Source organism: Vitis riparia, chromosome 7, assembly GCF_004353265.1.
Source record: "Vitis riparia cultivar Riparia Gloire de Montpellier isolate 1030 chromosome 7, EGFV_Vit.rip_1.0, whole genome shotgun sequence".
In the NCBI taxonomy this organism is placed as follows: Eukaryota; Viridiplantae; Streptophyta; class Magnoliopsida; order Vitales; family Vitaceae; genus Vitis; species Vitis riparia.
The window spans coordinates 11,240,747-11,262,407 of record NC_048437.1 but is presented as its reverse complement, the minus strand read 5'-3'; the positions used below and the strand labels follow the sequence as shown (position 1 = coordinate 11,262,407).

Genomic DNA, 21,661 nt, shown 5'->3' with positions numbered 1-21,661 from the left:
ATGTTTGAGAAGCTGTAATTCGGAAAAGAGTTAATTTCATTCATATCACTTAAAGTTTTAATTAAATACATTTGATTTTTTTAGGTTTGAAATTTCAATTTCATCACACACCTTTCTTATTTCGAGTTAGAGAAAGATAAGTGAAAATAAGAAATAATAATAATAAGAGAGGTATTTAATAAAATTTTAAATTTATGGGGGTAATATGTATTAATTAAAAGGTTAGAAATAATAATAATAAAAGAGGTATTTAGTAAAATTTTAAATTTATGGGGGTTAATATGTATTAATTAAAAGGTTAGGGAAGGTGAATGAAATTAATCGTTTTGGAAAGGAGAGCAATTTGTGCACGAACAAGTGTATTTCTTGGTGGCTAAGGGAATAAAAGCAGAAGAAAAAAAAATACATATTTAGAGTTATTCAGTGAAATTCGGCTGAGCATTGCGACCCACGCGGTCTGAAACTTCCCCACGTTCAACGAGCGCGTGAAGATTCTGTACAACCCAAAAACACCACCGCCAGCAACAGCAATAGCAACAGCAAGACACCAAGGAAAAGAGAGAGAGAGAAAGCGTGAGAGAGCCCGCCACTCACAGCTCATTTTCGTTTGCCGTCTCTCTGGCACTTTCCAGGTATGCGAACCCCTCGATCAATTTATTTCTGTAATTCAAACCCATTTCCTCTTTTATATGGTAATATGCAAAACCCTAGATCGTTTTGTTTCCGATGTGTACGTGGGTTTAGGTGCTGGTTTTTACATTCCCCGATGCTCTCTCGTGAAAACCTATTTGTGTTTTGAATTGGGGAGGTGAAATTTTGGTGGTTTTGATTAAGTTCTTCACTCTATTCTGGCCATCTTGAAATGGGTTTCAATCAAAATCCACGCTTTTTGTTTATTTCATACGGGTTTTTTTTTTTTTTTTTGGGGGGGGGCAGGGGTGTGGTTTGGTTTGGCTTTTGGTTTCTTCAATCTGTTTATTCTCACTGCAAAATCCAGGGTTTGATTAGATTAAGATCCTTGTGGTGAAATTGTATCAGTACTTCGTAAGTTGTTTGAATGCTCTTATAAAGCTTTTTTGTAGTGCTTTAATCACATTATTGAAAATTTTAAGAATATCTCATCAAAATTTCCTTGTAATTCAAAACCACCCTTTGCTTGTATCCTCTTTCCAGAATTGGGTTTGAGGTTGAAGAAGTGTTAGAATTTTGTGGTAAGGAGATAGAGAGGAAAAAAAAATAAAATTAAGTGAAGGCGGTCTGAACGTTGAGCGGTTTGGAGAAATGAGGAGACATTGAAAAAATTTTAATCCAAAATTAATGTCAATAAACATTTATTAAGAAATTATATAAAGTTTATTTCAATTCAAGATTGTGAGAATTGTTAGCGAGCATGCCTTTCTTAATTTTAAAGAAAATAATGTTCACCAAGTATACAAAGTTGATGTTACAAATAAGCCTGAAACATATATAACTTGGTTGCATACAGGCACCTTATAAGAGACAGAAAAGGAAAATGAAATATTAGAATTGAGTTCCGAAGGTTGGAGGCTATGACATGAAGAAACATAGTGCTTCTATGACTTTCTGTTAGTTTACATTAAGTGTATGTATGATGAATCTGTTTGGCTTGCAGTGTAACTGAAAGCCACTTTTATTGGCTGCCACTAACTAGGCGTGTTTTTAATCTACCGTGCAATGCTTGGGGAAGATTTATCTTCAGATAACTATTCACCATCATGATAAGGTCAGTTTATGATAAAGTTTTGGTATTTTGGTTTCTGATGCTCCTCCTTAGTTCAATTTTATTCGGAATCGTATCTGTGATATGGAGGAGAAAATACTTGGAATTGTTATGGTCGCAGGTGATAACAGAGTGGTGGGCTTACAATTTTTTGAAGAGCAGCAGTTGAGTTAGAGCATAGAGACTTGTGCTGAGGTTTGTGTGTTCAGTTCTTGTATTCACTATTCACTTCCTTCCGTTTCAGATGATGGCGTTAATTAATTGATTTCTTTATTATTTTTGTATAGGGGGTTGGTGAATGAACTAGTCTTGATGGGGACGCCGATTTACTTTGTTGTCATTGCATTCCCTTGCACTGTTGTAGCCATTGCCTTGGCTATTTTACATATCTACAGGCACCTATTGAATTATACTGAACCTACTTATCAGCGATACATTGTCCGCATCATATTTATGGTTCCAGTGAGTGCTCTATTCTTCTCAAGTTTTGTTTTTTTTGCCTGAGATGCATATTCTTCCTTTTCTTTTGATAGGCAAAGATAGAATATATTAAAAGCGCCTAACACAAGGGTGTACAAAGTTATGCATGTTGTATACAAAGGCACCAAATGGCCAAACAATGCATATCCTTCTTGTTCATCATAGCTGCATGCATGAATGGCTTTGTTTGCCTTATTTTCTTAAAGTGGTATTTTGGAACAAATGGGCAAAGATTGGTTTCTTTTGGAGCATGCATTACTAATTCTGGATGTAATTTTTCAGCTGTAAATGCCAGCTACCTGGTGTAGCACTGTTTTTAAATCTCTATAAATTTTACATTTTCATAACCTGTTTTTTGTCATTCAAAATGTCATCTGTGTTATGATTTTTGTATGCCAGAACATTATATGAAACTCTTCAACATTATAATTTCTCTTGTTGCATTGTATAAAAGAAGGGGAGTGGGATTAGGTGGATTGATCGAGCTTTTCCTTGTTTTTCATCTTCATGTGTGTATTATATTGTTAGAAAAGGAAGATGATGCATTGGAATAGGGTTTCTTTGCTTCTTTCATGACTGGTTTTAGGGGTTCGTTTGGTTCACCACTTATAAAGGAAAAAAAAGAGAGCAACAAAGTTAAAAAAAGAGGAGAGGAGAAGATTAGCGGAAGATTTGACATTTTCTTGAATTCCATGAGAGAGTTGTGGAGCTCCAAGAAGGGAAGAGAAATGATGGGCTCCACTAAATCCTTTCAAGTTTTCTATGGGACACATCCAAATGGATGAGACACCAACAATATAGTTAGATGGTCACATTGTTGCTTCTGGAAGGCCATTGCACATTTACTCCAAGTTTTTTCCACACACACTCGTTTTGTGGTGGGTGTGGGACCGGAATTCGTTTTTGAGAAGGTTTGTGGTGGGGGAACAAACTTTTTTGCTTACAATTTCCAAGACTGTTTAGAGTCACCACAACAAAAAAAACCTTCCTATTTAAGCTATTTTGGGTAATAACACTTGTTTGTCTTAGGATTTCACCTTTCGTCGCAATCTATCTGATGAGGAGTTTGTGGATCTTGAAAGACTATTGTCTGTACTTTCCAATGTACTTTTATCTCCGTTTGTTCCTGATGTGAAAGCTTGGGTTTTGTCCTCTTCAGGAGCTTTCTCAGTAAGCTCGTTCTTTTTAGCCTTATCCAATTTCTCAGATTTTATTCCTTTCTACCCTGCTAATTTTTTGTGAAAGTCAAAAGTCCTTTCTAAAGTTAGGGCCTTTGATTGGTTAGTAGCACATAAGAAGGTAAATACTAATGACATGCTTCATTTGAGGAAACCTTTCAAATCCTTTGGCCCTGATTGGTGCATCCTCTGCAGTGGGAGTATTGAGACAATTGATCATCTTTTCTTGCACTGTTCGATCACTTTGGGCTTGTGGCATAGGATCTTTTTTTAGGTGGGGATGGAGTGGGTTCAACCAGACAATATTTGTGATATGATGGTGATCTCCTTCAAGTGTTTTGGGAATTCTAATAGAGCAGGACTCTTTGGAGGATAGCGTGTCCTCTTTGTTGTGGATTGTGTGGAGAGAGAGGAACGCTAGGATTTTCGAGTACACTTGGAGGATGCCAGAGTTGATGTCGGATTCTCTTCAGTTTTTTGTTTCTTTTTGGGCTTACTGTACATACATTTTTAAACCCTATCCTTTGAGCGTAATTCAACTTAACTGGCTATCGATTTGCACTCCTTAGGGTTGGGTCTATAGGGCATGGGTTCGTTATATGTGTATAGCCCTTTTGTCATTTTGTATAGCTTTCCTTGTTTAACGGAGGTTTTCTCAGTTTTTTGGTCAAGTTTGTACATCTTGGGAAGGACTTCTCATCCTTCTCATGTTTGTCTATTTTAATTCAATTGTTCGTTTCTGATAAAAAAAAAAATCCTTTCAAGTTTTAAGTTTTCTATCTAAAATCCTCATTTATTGATGCAAAATTTTTGGGCACCCAAAGAGAGATGTTCTCTCATAATCGCCTTGTTTTGTTTTTGTGAAGGCATTAACCTGAGTTGACTCGAATGTTATACTAACTTTCCTTTCAAGTTTTTATTTTTATTTTATTTTATTTTTTAAAATCTAAAAATCCCATTTTAATGCAATACTTTTGATTTATATAGAGAGAAATCTTCTCTCACGATTATCTTGCTTTGATCTTTGTTCAAGCCTTAGCCTAAGTTGACTTGATAGTTGGTCCATTATTGAACAACCTAAGCTTTTGGGAAACATTGTATCAAAGCCTTGAGTTTGAACCTCATAGCTTATTTCTGTTGCCATTTATTGAACCAATAGGTGAATGAACAGGCTGCCTTGAGGGTAAAGTGTTAGTTTCAAAGCTATTGTTAGCCTGAGTATTAGTTAATTATATATTGTTTGCCCATTAGGTAACAATTTGAAAATGTGGGTTAAATTAGTAGTTTAACAATCTTCTTTTCTTCTTGTATGGACTACTAATTAGGGAAAATGGCACACTTTTTAAGTATTCTCATCTATTCACTCTTGCCAAATTCCAAGTAAAGATCCATTTTATTTATTATCGTATTTTATTATCATCTTTCTTTTTCAGGCAGAGGGAATCACATGATTTGAAGGATTGAAAAAGCAATGGTTTTTAAATCTCCAGTACTCTAGCAAAGTGCAATTTAGTCGTTAGGACCAATAGGATGGTGGTTGGCATTTTTGAACATCATCTTCCTTGTCATATTGAGGCAAAGTTGTTTCATTTCAAATTCGATCATTCTGGTTAACTTATGATTTGCCTTATTCCTTGGAGGCCTTATCTACTCAATCTCGAGACTTGGGCTACTTCCCTTGGAACTTTTATGATTTTATCTCAAATATTGGTATATCTCCTCTCAGTTTTAAGGTTTCAGTCAAGGTTGCTTGAAGATTGAGAGAATTTAGTGATGTCTTGTGTGGTTCAGGGTGGGGGAAGAGAAGATATATCATGTCATAGGATGCGATTAGTTCCCAAGACTGAAAACTCATGGGGTTGGGTTTTAGGAAGATTTATTTGAGAAAGAGCCCTCTCATGAAAGTGGTTCTAGATATTTTTTTGGGAGAGAGTGAGGCTTCATGGCACAGGGTTATTAGAGGAGCTTTATGCTCACATTCAAATGATTATGATGCCAACGTTGTGGTCAGGTGATCATGTTGTTCCCTGTGGAAATCCATTGCCTAGGGATTCCCTAAATTCTTTCAATATATCCATTTCTTTGTTTGAGATAGTTTAAGGATTAATTATTGAGAAGATGAGCAGTGAGCCTTTAAGAAGTCTTATGACCTATAAAAAAAAAAAATCGAGGTTCTCTATGTCGGTCTCCATTCCTAAACCTTATCCCATTTTGAGGTTCTCCATTTTCCTTCTACCTAGGCCCTTCTTTGCCTGTTTTGTCGTTGAACCACTTTTGCTTTAATTTTGTTTATGTAGTCTATCTGACCTGGTAATATACAAGATTTCAGTATTTGTCCTCCTTGCATCGTGCCTGTTCATGATGTTCTGTTTTTTATTAGAAATTGTGATCCTTGACCTCCTTTGGACTGTTTCCTGTATGAATAAAGTATCTAGTAACCTTATTCTACATTTGGAAATCCAAAGTTTCACCTAAAGTTGGGGCTTTGCATAGGTCATGGCTATAACAAGGTCAATGTGAATGGCATGCTGCAGTTAAGAAGGCTAATAAAGCTTTCAATTTTGAGAGGTGCAGTGTGCTTGGGATATGGTGACATGATCACTATCTTTTCCTGCATTGTTTGTTTGCTTTAGAGTTGTTGCATAGGTTATTCAGGCTTGTTGGAGTTACTTAGGTTCCCTAGTAGCTAATATGATGATGATTACTTTTATGGGCTTTGGAAGAACTTTTAGGGGTAGGATTCTTTAGTGGGTTATTGTTCTCACTGTTATCTGAATGATCTGCCTGGATTGAAATGCCCTATCTTTGAGGATAAGAAGAGAGTTTTTGAGCCTTTGGGGTATGTAATTTACTTCTCGGCATCGGTTGCTTCTGCTTTCTCTAGTGCTCTCTAGTGCTCTGAGTTTAAACATGTTTGATTGGTATCTACTATGAGCCTTGTGAAGGTGCATGTAGAGTTGAACCCTCTTCAATAGGTTCCCTGAAGCTTTATGTTTATGGTTGCTCTTTGGGAAGCATGTGACACTTTGGGACTGGTGGTGTGTTTGAGGATCAGTGGGCAGTCTGTCTAGAACATTTTCAAAATATGCGGATAGAGGGTTAGCCACTGAGGCTGAGATCCTTGAGTTATTGGTCTGCTTCAGCCCTTCTGTATGATTTTTGGGGCCTGTGAAATTTTGGTATGTGATCGTGCAACAATTATGGATGTTTTTAGAGGTTTGAATTGCTCTCGCACTTGGATTCCTAATTTAGCTAACCAAGTGGTGGGTCAGTTGGTTAAGGCAGGTGTATAGGATACAAGGAAGATGAACTATCCTTCAAGTCAAAAGCTACAAAGAGGTGTTCATCATGGGAATAAGTGTAAAAGGCAAGAAACAAAGGAACAAAGAATCCTTGAGTTGGTAGAACATTAGGAGGCATACAATCCTGAGAAAAAGCCTTGGGTGGTGACCTCTCCCTTGCTTGGTGTGGTCATCTGATCTGCTACTTGGTTGGTTGATCTAAGAATCTAAGTGAAAGAGCAACTCAGTCCCTTCATAATGGTTTTGCTCAACTAATCGTGTCCAGTTTCCAAGACCCTCACTTTCCTTGAGATGCTTGAGAAAGAAGAATTGCAAGTCATTTTCACTGAAATATTGCTAATACCCAATGATATGATCTTTACTCAAATGTTCCTACAAGGTCGAATGACTCAAACCTCAGCTTGAATAGCTAAGCCTACCCTAAATGGCTTGGAGAAAATCCTACCTATTTTCCCACAATGATCCTTGATCATTTCGAATCTCCATTTGTCTGAGTTGCCCAACAAGTCAAGATCAAAATTAGGCTTGAGAAACCAAAAGGATGTTTATTTTATTTGAATTTTTAACTTATTCTTGTGCTAACCCTTACCTCAACTGCCCTCCTGATGGAATAATTAGCATTATCGCCAGAATCTGGCATAACCACTCAAAGGATTGCCACCTGAAGCAGGGAAGAGCAAGTTCAGATCCTGTAGGGTATGATTTGTAGCAATGGAATTTCTAGGAACATTGAATTGCAAAATGATAAATTTAATTATATTGATCCTGAAAAGTGTTGTTTTACTGACTTCCATCACAAGAACTTAATAACTTTGAAACTTTATGACTATCATTTGAAAAGATTAATAATATGCATAAAGCTCTCAGATCATAATGGTCGTATATCATTATCCTGTTAGCAGTTCTTGTGATTAAATATTAATGGGTTTGAGGTCTCACAATTAGAAGGAGATGATCCATGGGCACTCAAAGCTTTTGTGGAAGATTTATGTAGCTCAAGTCAATTTACTGAGGACCCGGATCTTGTGTCGATATTTCACTTGGTCAACTTTATTTCCTTTTGCGCATGTCCACCTTTTTGACCTTAACTTGAAGTGCACTGCTCCTCTTTGTTAGTGCACTCACTGATCCTCTTTGCACATGACTAATCATCTGAACTATGGATGACTGTCATATGTTTCAGCAAGAACTTCTTGATTGGAATATTATTGATCATATGGTCTTTTTTTTCCCTTTTCTTTTTGGCATTCTAATATTTTGTTTTTGTTTGTTTGTTTGTTGTGGTTTTTTTATTTTGTTTTGTTTTGTCTTTTTTTGTTTTTATATTTTATTTCCCTTGTTTCTTTTGTTGGCTGACAAATTCTCTTACTTCCTCTCTTCTCATCATACGTTTCCTTTTTCTAAAGGAAAAATAGCCATCTTATGCTCTTAGTTGCATATTCTTTGATATACTACTTCTGTTTGAAAAGTCCAATTATAGATGCTTTAGTTGCAGCATGTGTGGACAGGGAGGGAGGGAGAGAAAGTCCAACTATAGTTATATACCCTTTTTCAGGGGTTTGAGAAGAGAGAATTTTCCTCATTTATTTATTTTTTCTTTGTATATTTTTTGGGTTTGAGGAGAGAGAATTTGGGCCTCCATTTGTTTCATCTTTTATTAAAAACTTAATTTTCTGTGAACATCATTCACAACTGATCATTGCTAATTGTTGCATTCTGTCTTGTTTGCTATATTTATATAATAATCTTAAATTTTATTTTCCTTGACAGGTTTATGCGCTAATGTCTTTCTTGTCTCTCATCTTACGTGACAGCTCAATCTATTTTAATTCCATTCGGGAAGTGTAAGTATGCTGGTATTTGTATTTGATTTCAAATCATATGCACAAAGATTGCTGTTTAATGGTTCAGTACTGTTCTTTATTTGTCCTTGATTAACCTGATTTTAGAAAAGTTGGGAGTGTGTCATATGAATCTCCATGACTTTTTCACTTGGATATCTATCTATGGATGTGCAATCACTTTCAGATTGAAGTAGATGAATAATAGGAAGGCATACCTAACAATCTTTATCTTCATAGTTGCTGAACTATGTATATAGAATATAACATTGAAAAAGTTCAATTTTTAATGGGTCTTCCCTTGTCATTCACTTGATTTTTATCCACATGACTTTTTAAAGTATCTTTCACTAAGCATTTGGGGAGAATGTCCTGAAGATACAAGGGTTAGATCAGTAGTATTCTCTACATTAGAGACCTAGCAGATCATTTTTGTGCCAAAAAGTGCACTGTGAATCTTCTTTGACTGAACTTGCCTTTACCAATTTTATCTTTGGAACTATGATGCTTGGACTCTTCAACTTCACCAAGCATACCTATGTCAACATGACATGGGCATGGGTTGGGATCTTTGTGTCATACTCCTACTTTGCTTAAGATATGGTTGTTTGATTTTGATTGATTTATTTTTTCATTTTTAACTTCCTTAGCAGATGAATCTATTGAAAGAAAAGAGTTTGCTGCTGACTGAACTTTTACAAAAATATTTAAGGATAAGTTAGAAAACATAGAGAAAAAAGAGAAGACACATAAAAATGGGTTGGGACTTCTTAAAAAAAATGTCTTTTACTTTTGATTGAGTTCTAACTGATTTTTTCTTTGTTTCCTTTCACTATGCCAGAACCAAGTGCTACACTTGCTATTAAGATCATTTTTAACCTGAGTCCCTACATCCTAAAATTTGTTAGTGTGAAAGGTAAGATACCTAGACACATACCTGTACCATACACCTTCACCTGGACCCATACAACATAGCTTCCGAAATAGGTTTGCACTTCATCATAACAGAGCTAGAGATAAAAGTCATAACTGACTTACTAGTTATGATACTGTTAAAATATTTAAAAAGTTATGTGATATGATTTGGAAGTTAAAAATATAATCAAACAATGGCAGGCTTGTTGCTACTTGCATCTTGGAGTCATTTATGTATGGGGTGAAGACTTTCTATTACTTTAACCATCATGTGAAAACCTTGTAACTTATGAATTAGTGGATCATTTCTGATGTGTTTTCTATGTATTTAATAACAAAGAAAAAACCTTTATGTGATGGAAAAGCATAAATCAATCATTTTTATGACAGTGTGATAGTAATAATTGCATGAAAGATGCACACACACAAACACACACACACACACACACACACACACACAAACCCCTAGAGGTGTCCAATGGGCCGGGCCGCCCATTTTGGCCTGTGGCCCAGCTCTCCAAAAGACCGGGCTGGCACTGCCTACAGGAGCGGGCCATGCTAGGCTTAATGAAACAGCCCGCTGTGCCGGCCTACTTGACCCTTTATAAATATCACTTTTTACTATTTTTAAAAACAAAAAACTAACATTTTTATAAATTTTACAATTGCAAACTTGATAAATATAAATATAAAAATAAAAAGTACAATTGTTAGAGGTGTTTAAAGTAACAAAAAGAAATTTTAGTTAATAATGAAAAAAACTTAAGACAAAATGACTTAAAAAAATTAAATTAAAATTTTTAATAAAGTGAGTGGCCCATGGGCCACAGCCAGTCGCCACGACACGGCATGATTAGCCCATGGGCTTATGGGCCGTGCCGGGCCACCTATTTGGCTTGCATGGGCTGGCCCGACCCAGCATGTTGGCTTGTGATGGCCTGGTAAGCATTGGGCAGTGCTGGGTTTACTGGGCCATGTCAGCCTGACACTACCCATTGGACACCTCTACAAACCCCCCTCCCCAATATTGAAATCATGGAAGCAACAAGAGCTGTAACAATCAAGTATAACTTTTTGGAATGAAAATATTGGAGAAAGGCAAATACATGAGAGTCCAACACCAATAATGGTAATTCTGCATCCTTCTACTCAACTTCCTTCCATATGGACCAGAAAACCACAAGAGTCAAAATTGTCCTTTATCATGTAGTCCTTTTGGCCTTTTCTTTTTATAAGGTGTATAAATAATGACATTGAGGAAGCTCGAAAACTGATTTTAGAATAATATGCCAATTAGTGTAGAATATATGATGAAGATGGACCTATGTTGGAGGAAAATTGTTATGCATGAGGGAGAGCAATTAATAAATAAGGGTTGGATTTAAACATTTGCTGATTAGGAATAGTCCAGCATTGGGATATAAGGTTATTAATGGTGAGGATGTTTAAATCTTGTTGTCCATGTGCAGCCCTTGACAATGCAGGATATTCCAGACAGTTTGGGCCTCTTGAGAGATGTTTATTCGTTGTCCTACAATTTTCTAGGCTTTGGAAACCCAGGGATATATGGTTATGGAAATCAGGTTATGGTATAGTTTGAGGGAAAACTTTTATAGACATGTGAGAGTTTGGCTGGATCAAATTTTAGCAGATTATCTAGCCATGGTGAGTAAATAATTCATGTTGCTACCTGTCATCACTTTTCTAATATTTATAGGCATATGGATCAAGTCCATAAACCTTATTAAGTGAAGAGGCCATTTGGTATTTTAGTTTTTACTTCGTTGCTGATACTGTTGAAACTTGAAACCACCCTGCTTTCTCTCCTATGGATGAATTCAACTGTTCACCCCTACTGTAAGCAATAACATGGAATTATTTGTTTGCATAACCAATTTTTTCTCAGTATTTTAAGCAATAACATGGAAGTATTTGTTTGCATAACCATTTTTTTCTCAGTATTTTACTCTACTCCTCTTTGTTTGATTTAGTCATTGTACTGAAAATTATTTATTTGAATTCCTCATTATTTACTTTAAAATTTCTTTATTCTCAAGGTCTCCAAATGAAAATTGAAATGTTAGTGTATTTTTTGTTTTTCTTTAAGAACGAAAAATTGAATAACAATTTGACCCATGCCTGCAGACAGCTAATCTATGAGACTAAGTTTTGGAGATACAGATCTCCTTCAAACTACTGCAACCTTATTGAAGGGAAGTCTTGAATGGTGAAAGAAATGATGGTGGCATTTGGCAAATACGTCTAAAGCTTGAGAAGAGACCTTTAGCAATCCCTTGTTTAGTTACTGTAATAATCAAGAAAAGATGTTTATGTACCATCTTCTTCTAGCCCCTAAGTTCCATGACAAAATTGACATGGGTTTATGCTTTGATAAAATCCTCCTAGATGGTCAATCGTGAGTTTGGCATGACGCATTTATTAACAAATGGAATACAACCTCAATTAGAGAAAACAATCTAGAACCAGAACTCAATTTACTTGCCAAGAACTTTAAATCAATTTTATATATTCTGCTTACTCAACTAAACAGCCAATAGCTGCAAGGTTGAATTGACATTTGTTGCAGTGAATCTGTCACTGGGCTGTAGTATTGTTTGAATTCTGCCAGATGAGTGTGGGTTGCTATAGATGTGTGCAGGTTGCTGTTAGTTGGACCGTTGGTGTCTGTTAATAACTGGTTGATCTAGTTGTTTCTTCACATCTTCAATACTCTTCTCATTTAAGCAGCATGTGGGGCCTTGCAAATGAAATTGCTTTAGTCTATAACAAACCATTGTGGTTACTGCTAGTTTTTAATTTGTCATTTACCTAATCTATCTACTTAAATATATGGAAATTGAGTTAAATTATCATGTGATTCTATCCTGGTAATAAATTTCATCGTAAGCTCTTTAGAATGTTGTGTGTACTGGAAGGTGTGCTTCACTTTAAGTTTTCTTTGGTTGATTCTCTGCATCGAGTGTATAAGAGTTTGTGGATTCTTAGAAGGCCAGTGTTGGTTAGCAAAAAGAGTTGGCTTTTGTCTCTCAATAGGGTTTTATAGCTATTGTTTTGAAATAAGTTAGTGGTTTATTCTGCCCTAGCCATTATATGTTAATTTTTCTTTATTGTTTCAGCTATGAAGCTTGGGTCATCTATAATTTTCTGTCATTGTGCCTGGCATGGGTGGGTGGACCAGGAGCAGTTGTGTTAAGTTTAAGTGGCCGGAATCTGAAGCCAGCATGGTGTCTGATGACATGTTGCTTCCCTCCGCTACCGTTGGATGGGTGAGTTCCTAACATAACTCCCTATGATTTTGTTCCATCTGTTGCATACTGATAAATTTGGGATCACAAATTATCTTACTTGGCAGACCGATTCCATATTTATTGGTTATGAATATATAAAATCAAGAAGTTTCAATCATTAGGAAATTTTGTAATGGTTATATGTTTCTTATTTGCTTCTTTTACTCCCCCTAAGTTACATGGACTATTTAAGTATGTGAAGTATCCCTATCAGACATGGCATGATGGGTGGATTGGTATGGGAAATGCATCTGACATGCCTATTGTTTAATATGTACCTGGAAGGTGTGCTGAACAAAGGAAAAGAAGATAAATTCCTAGTTCATTGTGACCTTAGACGTCAAGCAGTCTCTTTTCATTATTCTTATATTTAGCTTAAGGGATTGAACAAGAAAAAAGGGAAATATGATTACTTAGTGCCCATGTCCTTAGGATCTTAGGAAATAAATGGATCTGATGCTGAGACACACACCAGCAATTACAAACATCTGGACCAGTCTTCCCCCTTTCCTCAAATCTATGGACAATTGGTAAACTATTAGCAATGCTATTGGCTTCTTTTTGTTTGGTGAGGATTTTGGGAAAAAATGAACTACATAAGAGAAGTTCAAGTCTAATTCTAGACTTTTGGGAAATACCATTGCAATGGTTTCCAAGTGATCCCACATTTTCAGATTGCAACTCTGAGCTTATGTTTGATGGATCCAATAAAAAACTGCTATCATTGTGCAGGCGTTTTATTCGAAGGTGCAAGCAAGGGTGTTTGCAGTTTGTGATCTTGAAGCCTATCTTAGTCGCTGTTACATTCGTACTTTATGCAAAAGGAAAATATGAAGATGGAAACTTCAGTGCGAATCAAGCCTACCTGTATCTCACCATCATCTATACATTCTCATACTCATTGGCACTCTACGCGTTGGCTTTGTTTTATGTGGCTTGCAGGGATCTGCTTAAACCTTTCAATCCGGTTCCTAAATTTATCATAATCAAGTCTGTCGTTTTTCTGACTTATTGGCAGGTAGGGTTTTGTTACTTTTGTGCTTCTCTTTATGTGTTTGTGTGTTCCTCCCCCCCCCACACCCATGAACACCTCCCACAGGCCCACCTAAACCCGTTACCACTTGAACCAGGCTTCAAGGGAACTTTTATCCTTTCTTTGTTATCATCTTAGAAATTTGGAAAATGACGGACTTTTGAACTTCTGTCCTTTTCAATCCTTTGCATTTGTAATTTGCATTAGTCACAGGTCCTGTCCTTATGCATGAAGAGCAGAATAGGAGAACGGATGCTTATGTGTTTGTTTAGAGGCAACTCCAAGAAACAGTGACTTCTAGTGGCACCTAGATGATTTCCAATTACCTATTCAGGTCACAAATCATTGCAGTTCATCTTTTCACTTGCATTTCTTGTGGTTCCAATTGCAGCATATGGTTTTGAGGACTGTTTAGTTAATTGAACAAGAAAGAAGCATAGTTTTGTCCAGAATACAACGCACTTTTGCCTATAACTGTAGGAATCGCATTAGGAGGTACATTTCGAGGCTAATTGCCTTAATTCTGGGCATCTCCTTGCCAAGAGAAAAAACTGAGGAGACAGACACATAATATGCTAGTTCTACCTTCTCAAGGAATCGCTTTAAACACTAAGTCTTGGCTAATTGTAGGGCTAACCTTCTATCTCATAGAAAACGTGCTGTGTACGACCCTAGTTGCCATTGGAAGCCTTTAATTTTTCAAAATAGAGCCAAGTGTGCTTTATTGGAGCTGCTGGGCATATATATATATATATATATATATATATATATATATAAATATATAATGGTGCATGTAAATGACAGGTGATGAATTCTGTAGTAATGTTGTTGACAACAATTCAAGATAATAATAGATAAAAATGAACCGACATGCATGTATCTTAGATTGGCTTTTATTTTATTGAAACTTGAGTTGAAATTTTTGTGCTTTTTTCGTTGTACCTCAGTCTCCCCCTTTTTTCATTTTAGGGTGTTCTAGTTTTTCTTGCTGCAAAGTCAGGATTCATAAAGGATGCAGAAGAAGCTGCTGAATTCCAGAACTTCATAATATGCGTTGAGATGCTCATTGCAGCCGTGGGTCATCTCTATGCATTTCCCTACAAAGAGTATGCTGGTGCAAATATTGGAGTTTCTCGTGGTTTAACTGGAAGCCTTGCCCATGCAGTAAAATTGAACGACTTCTACCATGACACGGTTCACCAGGTGAATCTTGCAATATGTGCTAATTTCCTACTGAAAACTAGTGCTTTTGACATGAATCCTGTGCTGATGATGATGGTGACTGTCGTTTTGCTCTTGCAGTTTGCACCAACTTATCATGACTATGTACTCTACAACCATAATGAGGGTGATGAAGGAACAAGGAAATACAGGTCGCGTACTTTTGTGCCAACTGGCCCTGAGATGGATGCGGTAAGGAAAAACAAGCATATGCTTGGAAACAAACTGGATGACATACAACTCTCCAGCGTCTCGTCTTCTGGTACAAGCAGTCCCAAGCAGTCCAGCACTGCTCAAGATCCCCAAAACCCAGAGACCATGAAATCTTCCCTGCTCATGGAAACCTCCAATTCTTACAACGTGCCGTATGACATGTCTCTCATCGACATGGACTTGTCCAGCTACCCTTCAAAGGTTCCTGCAGCAAATGCAGGTGGGACAAGGTGACAAGAAACATAAAAAATCTGGGTAGGCAGATAAGGGGAGTATCACTACACGTGAAACTGAAAAAATAGAGAAAAAGAGGGTTGTCATGTTGTTATCCCTGCATAGAAGCAACCTTGTATACTGATATTGTTTGGTGGTGTTGCTATGAATATACTCTCTACTCTCTCAAAGTGTATGAAGTCACTGATACTAGGGTCTTAGGCTCTTTCTCCCTCAAGTGTCCACTCGATTAGGGTTTTTCTACAAATGGGCAAATGGGGTTCCCTCACCCCCAACACAAGTGGAAGAAAAGAGAGAAAGTTGTCATGTTGTGTTGTCATCTGCACTGTAGCTTTATACTGTCTGTCTCATTTTTTGAGGATCACCTTATCAAACATGGAAATTCGGGTTTGTAATTGAAAGATAAGGTTTTATTGGTAGACATTATTCTATATATTACCATTTCCCCCCCTTCTTTTTTCCATATGAATGTTGTCTATTTTGATAAAATAGAGAGATTCTTTATTTCCCCTCAAACTTTTGTGAGATTCAAAGATGAAGCTGATCTTACTGATTGGAATTAATAAGGAGAGAGAAAAAGAAAAGGGCAAATTAAGAGAATATAGACTCACATTTCACCCAGAGAGAAAATCTTGGGTGTGGTCAAAGGCTAGGGGAGATTGCAGACTATGATAAGTAGATGACAGCACAACACTTGGACCAAAGCAGAATAGAAACGAAACATCAGTCAGCCATTCACCTCCAAGTCAAAGACGGCAAAGGTTTGCAAATTATCAATAGTGTTCTTCTAGATATATGGCATCGACAATTCTTTCTCTTCCATTTTCTTTGAACATTTTAATAAGCATTTATATATTTAACTTAATAATATAGTTTTAATTGTAAAAATTAAAGTCCATTTATTATAGTCTTTTGAAAATTAATCAACATTTAACAAAGGAAGATTAAACTTTTTATAATAGGGGAAATCATGTAATCATATATCACCCAAAAAAAAAAGAGATTTTTCATTATAATCTTTTTTCAAAATAAGGTAGTTAAGTCTGATACGACTCACCAATACAACTTGAACTCAACACGTTTTTCATAGGTTTGGATTAAATATAATCGTATTTACGTCAAATTCTTGTTGTTGTACATAATTCCCTTATTAAATAGGTTATTTCTTGATCAACCCGCATAAACATAGATGATTTAACCCAAATTTGACTCAAAAATTGATTTTGAATAAACAGGTGAATATAGAAATAAATGTGTTAGATTGAGAGTTTAATCATTTTGACTCAAATAAGACCTAATTCCATTTCATTATTAATTAGAATTGTAGACATAAAAAATTTAGTGGATTAAATTATCACTAAATTTAGTCATCCTACAAAAAATTGTAATTTCATGGTTCAACAAAATTTAAGCTCATTGGACATATGATACAAATTTGGAAGACTATGAAATTAGGTTTCCAAGTAAAAAGAAAAATAGATATTTTCTTATAGATTAGTTTCCTAAAACATCTCTAACCATAAAGAGGATAATAATAATAATATGAAAAATATATTATGATTATTGTTATCTTGTTGGTAAAACTTGGGGAAGAAGAGAAATTGTTAAAATCAAGGAACTAAATCCCTTGAATTAAGCGACTGAAATTCGGGAATTTAAAAATTCAATTCCTTACCTTCATTTATAAATAGAGGCGACTTCTTTCAAGAGGGGGGAGAAATTCGGAGCTTGGGAAAATCCATAGGAAAAAAAAAATCCAAATCAGGAAAAAAAAGAGATTTGCAAAGTGATTTTATACGGGAAAAGAGGCTTCACAGAAAGAAAGAGAGCTTCATCAAATCTCCCCACAAGTTTGGTAAATGACAAAAGGGCTAAACACACATTTTTTGCCATTCAATAAGTTCATTCGGGAAAAAGCTACTCTAGGCTCTCGATCGATCTTCAAATCCAAGAAAACAATTTCGTCGTCGTTCTTCAAGTTGTGGTCAAAATGAAAGAATCAGAAAGATATATACTTTTATAAAAGAAAATTGCCATAGAGATTGTATCCCACAATATTTTAATTTTAATAAAATATTTGTTCACATTATTTTTCCTTTGTTCGTAATCTTTGTTGCCCATTTCCCTTTATTTCGTCGAATGGTACATAAACCTTACACTTGAGTGTATCAATAGTTGGGACCAAATGGAGCACGAATTCCTCAACCGTTTCTATGGCACCCGACAAATTATAAACATGATGAAGTTTACTAATACTAAGCAATGGAAAGATAAGCTGATCATAGACTACATCAATCGCTAGTGTTCCTTAAGCTTTGATTGCAAAGATAGATTATCCAAGGTGTTAGTTGTGGAGATGCACGTACAGGGAATGCATTGGGGTCTTTTGTACATCCTCCAATGGATACAACCTCACACCTTTGAAGAGTTAGCTACTCGAGCACATGACATGGAGCTTAGTATTCCTAACCATGGTGTTAAGAAAGACCTTATTGTTGACCAACAAAGAGAGAGACATGATTGGAAAAAGGGTGATAAGACCTTAAAGAAACCCGTCCAAGAGTCCATGGTGGTAAATATGACTCTAATACAAATTTCAGCAAGAGATAAAGAGAAAAAGGTAAAAGAGGCTAGACCAACCCAAGAAAATGAGAGGTGTCGGTTCATCTTAAAGGAATCAGAGAAGAAGAAGTATCATTTTCCTATCTTTGATGTGCTTAACATGTTGGAAGATCTACTCCAGAAAAAGTTTATTGAGCTACCTAAGTGCAAACATCCAAAATAAATGGGTAGTGTTAATGATCCGAACTATTGTCATTACCATCAAATCATTAGTCATTCGATGGAGAAATGTTTCAGCTTAAAAGATCTCATAATGAAAATTTCAAAGTAAGGAAGAATTCATTTGGATTTAGATGAAGTAGTGGAGTCAAATCATGCTACAGTCACATTTGGATCCTTTGATCCTGTTATATTATATGTTTCACATAAGAAATTGGGGCCATGTGCTAGTACTATTCAATGCAGGTCATTGAAACTAAAGAAAACACAAGTATCATGTCAAGACAATCTTCTTTACCTTTGCTTTAATAATGATTCAATGTCATCTAGTGAAGAAGGTTGGACATTGGTGACACAAATAAGACCTCGCAAGAAGCAAGTGTTTCATCCATACCCTCGCCCTCCTAGGAAGGGATGACAAGAGTGGAATACTCATCAACATCCAAAGAAAAAAAAATCCTAAAGGAAAACAAGCAGTTGTACAAGTAAATGACTTCTTGGTATAGAAACTCATCACCTCTGTTACTTTAGGAGAATACTTCCCTCAAGAGTTCTCCGATAAAGGGATGATGACATCAACTCATATGGTCTCCGTTATGAGACTTCGGAAGAGGATGAACCAAGTGAAGATGAATAAAATGCTATTGGTACATAATTGAGCAAAACCAAGGAAAAAGATGTGGTAGTGGCAAGCCTATAATGCTTACCCTCGCTCTTTAGTAGCCATGAGATGCTACAACTTCCTAATGAGATATAAAGTGCATTGATTCAAGCACTTAAGAATCTAACACTCTATGCCACCAAAATAAAAAGGGCAAAAAGACTTGAGAATGAAAGCTACAATTATGCCACATGTTGTGCAACCATCACCTTCACCGAGGAAGACCTTCAATTAGGGTCAAAGCCACATACTCGACCCCTATTTGTTACCGGGTACATACGAGAACAAAATATCACTTGTATCTTGATTGGCGGATTTGCAGTAAATATCATGCCTAAAGTAATGATGAAATGACTCAGGATTGCTACGAAAGAGATAACTTAAAGTTGCCTAATGATTCAAGGCTTTAATCAAGGGGGACACCGAGCTATTGGCATAATTCATCTAGAACTTGTTATAGGTGAGTTGAGTTTGCACACATTGTTTCATATAATCGATGCAAAAACATCTTACAGTGTGTAACTTAGGTGACCATGACTTCATAAGAATGGAGTAGTTTTTTCGACACTACACCAGTGTTTCAAATTCTATAGAGGAGATGTAAAGAAAGTAGAGGTTGATACTATGCTATTTACAAAAGTCGAGTCTTATTTCGTAGATGCTAAATTTTACATAAAAAATAATGTCATACAGGAAGTCATCCTTATAATCATTCTCTCAACTAGAAAGACTAAACTTAAGGGAAGAGTTGAGCAGTGTGAGCCGACACTAACAAGGGAAATCTCATAGCCAATAGTAACTCGAATCGAAGAAAAAAAGAAATCCTAAAAAAAATCGATGTTGGACTCAAGAAGTGTTACTACTCCTCCAATTTTTAGGTTCATCCTGAGATCTCAATGAAGTGAGGGTCAACTACCTTTCATAGAAAACAGAAGCGAAGTACAACCTTGAAGATTAGAAAATAAGGATCTTCATGTCTTGAAAGAAGAGACAATTATTCCCCTTCCAAACTTACAACTTATCTTCAGGGATGAGATGCAAAAATCCATCAAATCTTCAAGAGATCAAATAAAGTAAGGATTATTTCTTGATAAAAAAAATAGATGAGGGGTTTAATCCTTAGGCTCACAAGTTATTAGCCAATGTGGGGTATGACTTCACTTTGTCATCACAATTAGGAGAACATAGCCCCAAGACCATAGGTGAAAAGATGCATGCCCTTAATGGAACTCAAAAGAAGTTAAAACAACAAGGGTATGCAGTCAAACCTTCCAGGACAAGTTTAAGGTTTGTACCTTCTGAGTCTATCAAAATTTTAGCTAAGACTAAAAAGATTAAGGCAAGTACATAACATATCATTGTGGAAGACATGGAGGAGAGTAGTGGGTTAAATTCTCCTTCTCAAAATTCAGTGTTTGATCAAATTAAGACTTTAATTACATGAGCTTCAGTATTCACTAGGTTGGGCAATTTTAATCAAGTGGAATGTAATTCAACACATATTCCAAAAAGGTTAATACAACAAAGGATTAGGACTTTACCTCGAAAGTTGTGGTGACAAAATCTCAATTAGAAGAGGTGTATTGAACTAAAGGAGGATGCAGAGACAATGAGTTTAATCCCATCAAGGATGATGTGCCATTCAACTTGGGAAATCTATACTAATGGTTCGTTAAAATTAAAATGACATACCTTCATGATCACTAAGTGGTTGGACGAGGGATACTTTAAGGATGTTGAAGAAAGTTCGATGCACACTAGCTACTATGTTACAGTAGAAGTTGACTCTAATTCATAATCTTTAGAAGACGAACGAAGAAAAGCACCTCAAGCATTTGAGGATGGGGGGCAATCCATTGTAGATGAGTTAAAAGAGCTCAACTTGGGTACAAATGGGGACCTAAGGTAAATCTATGTAAGGATGCTTTTAAGTCATTTTGAAAAGAAAAGTTATATTAAGTTGTTACTTGATTTTGAATATGTCTTTCCAAGGTCATATAAAGAAATGCTAGGTTTTGATTTGAAAGTTGCAGTGCATCAACTCATGGTGAAGCATGGTGTTTAACTGATTAAGCAAGTCCAGAGATGATTTTGACCAAAACTTGTTTCATAGATAGAAATAGAAATCGACAAACTGATTGAACCTAGTTTCATTAGGGAGGTAAAGTACTTGACATGGATTGTGAACATCATTCCAGTTAAGAAAAGGAACGACAAATTTGTGTTTATGCAAAGATTTAAATAATGCTTGCCCAAAAGATGACTTCTCGTTACCAATTATCAAACTCATGGTTGATGCAACTACTAGTCATGAAGCTTTATCTTTCATGGATGGATCATCGGGGTATAATCAAATATGAATGGCACCAAGGGATGAATAGCTTATTGCATTTCATACTCCAAAGAGGATTTATTGTTACAAAGTGATGTTTTTTGGACTAAAGAATGTATGTGCAACATATCAACGTGCCATGCAAAGAATCTTTGATGACATGCTTCATAAGAATATTGAGTACTATGTTGAAAATCTAGTGATAAAGTCTAAGAAAAGAGAAGACCACTTGCGAGATCTTCGTATGGTGTTTGATAGGTTAAAAAGGTACTAACTAAAGATGAACTTGCTTAAATGTGCTTTTGGTGTTACTTTCGGTAAGTTTTTAGGGTTTATTGTTCAACACTGTGACAATGTAGTGGATCAATCCAAGATTGCAATCATTCTAAATATGCCAAAGATGAGGAATCTTTAAGAGCTT

The 21,661-nt window shown here is 36.0% G+C and overlaps 1 protein-coding gene across 2 annotated transcripts; it reads left to right on the top strand.

The window, feature by feature from the left end:
- The first annotated feature begins 479 nt into the window (after window positions 1–479).
- On the top strand, window positions 480–15,929 carry LOC117918463 (transmembrane protein 184A-like). 2 transcript variants are annotated; one of them, XM_034835145.1, is made up of 9 exons: window positions 480–632; window positions 1,634–1,744; window positions 1,863–1,936; window positions 2,029–2,203; window positions 8,472–8,545; window positions 12,595–12,744; window positions 13,498–13,783; window positions 14,768–15,001; window positions 15,101–15,929. In XM_034835145.1, exons 4-9 carry the CDS (start codon window positions 2,054–2,056, stop codon window positions 15,464–15,466), a joined length of 1,260 nt encoding a protein of 419 aa, XP_034691036.1. In that variant the 5' UTR covers window positions 480–632; window positions 1,634–1,744; window positions 1,863–1,936; window positions 2,029–2,053; the 3' UTR covers window positions 15,467–15,929. The 2 variants fall into 2 exon arrangements, with proteins under 2 accessions (XP_034691036.1, XP_034691037.1); XM_034835146.1 differs by lacking the exon at window positions 480–632 and adding an exon at window positions 681–808.
- The last annotated feature ends 5,732 nt before the right edge of the window (window positions 15,930–21,661 follow it).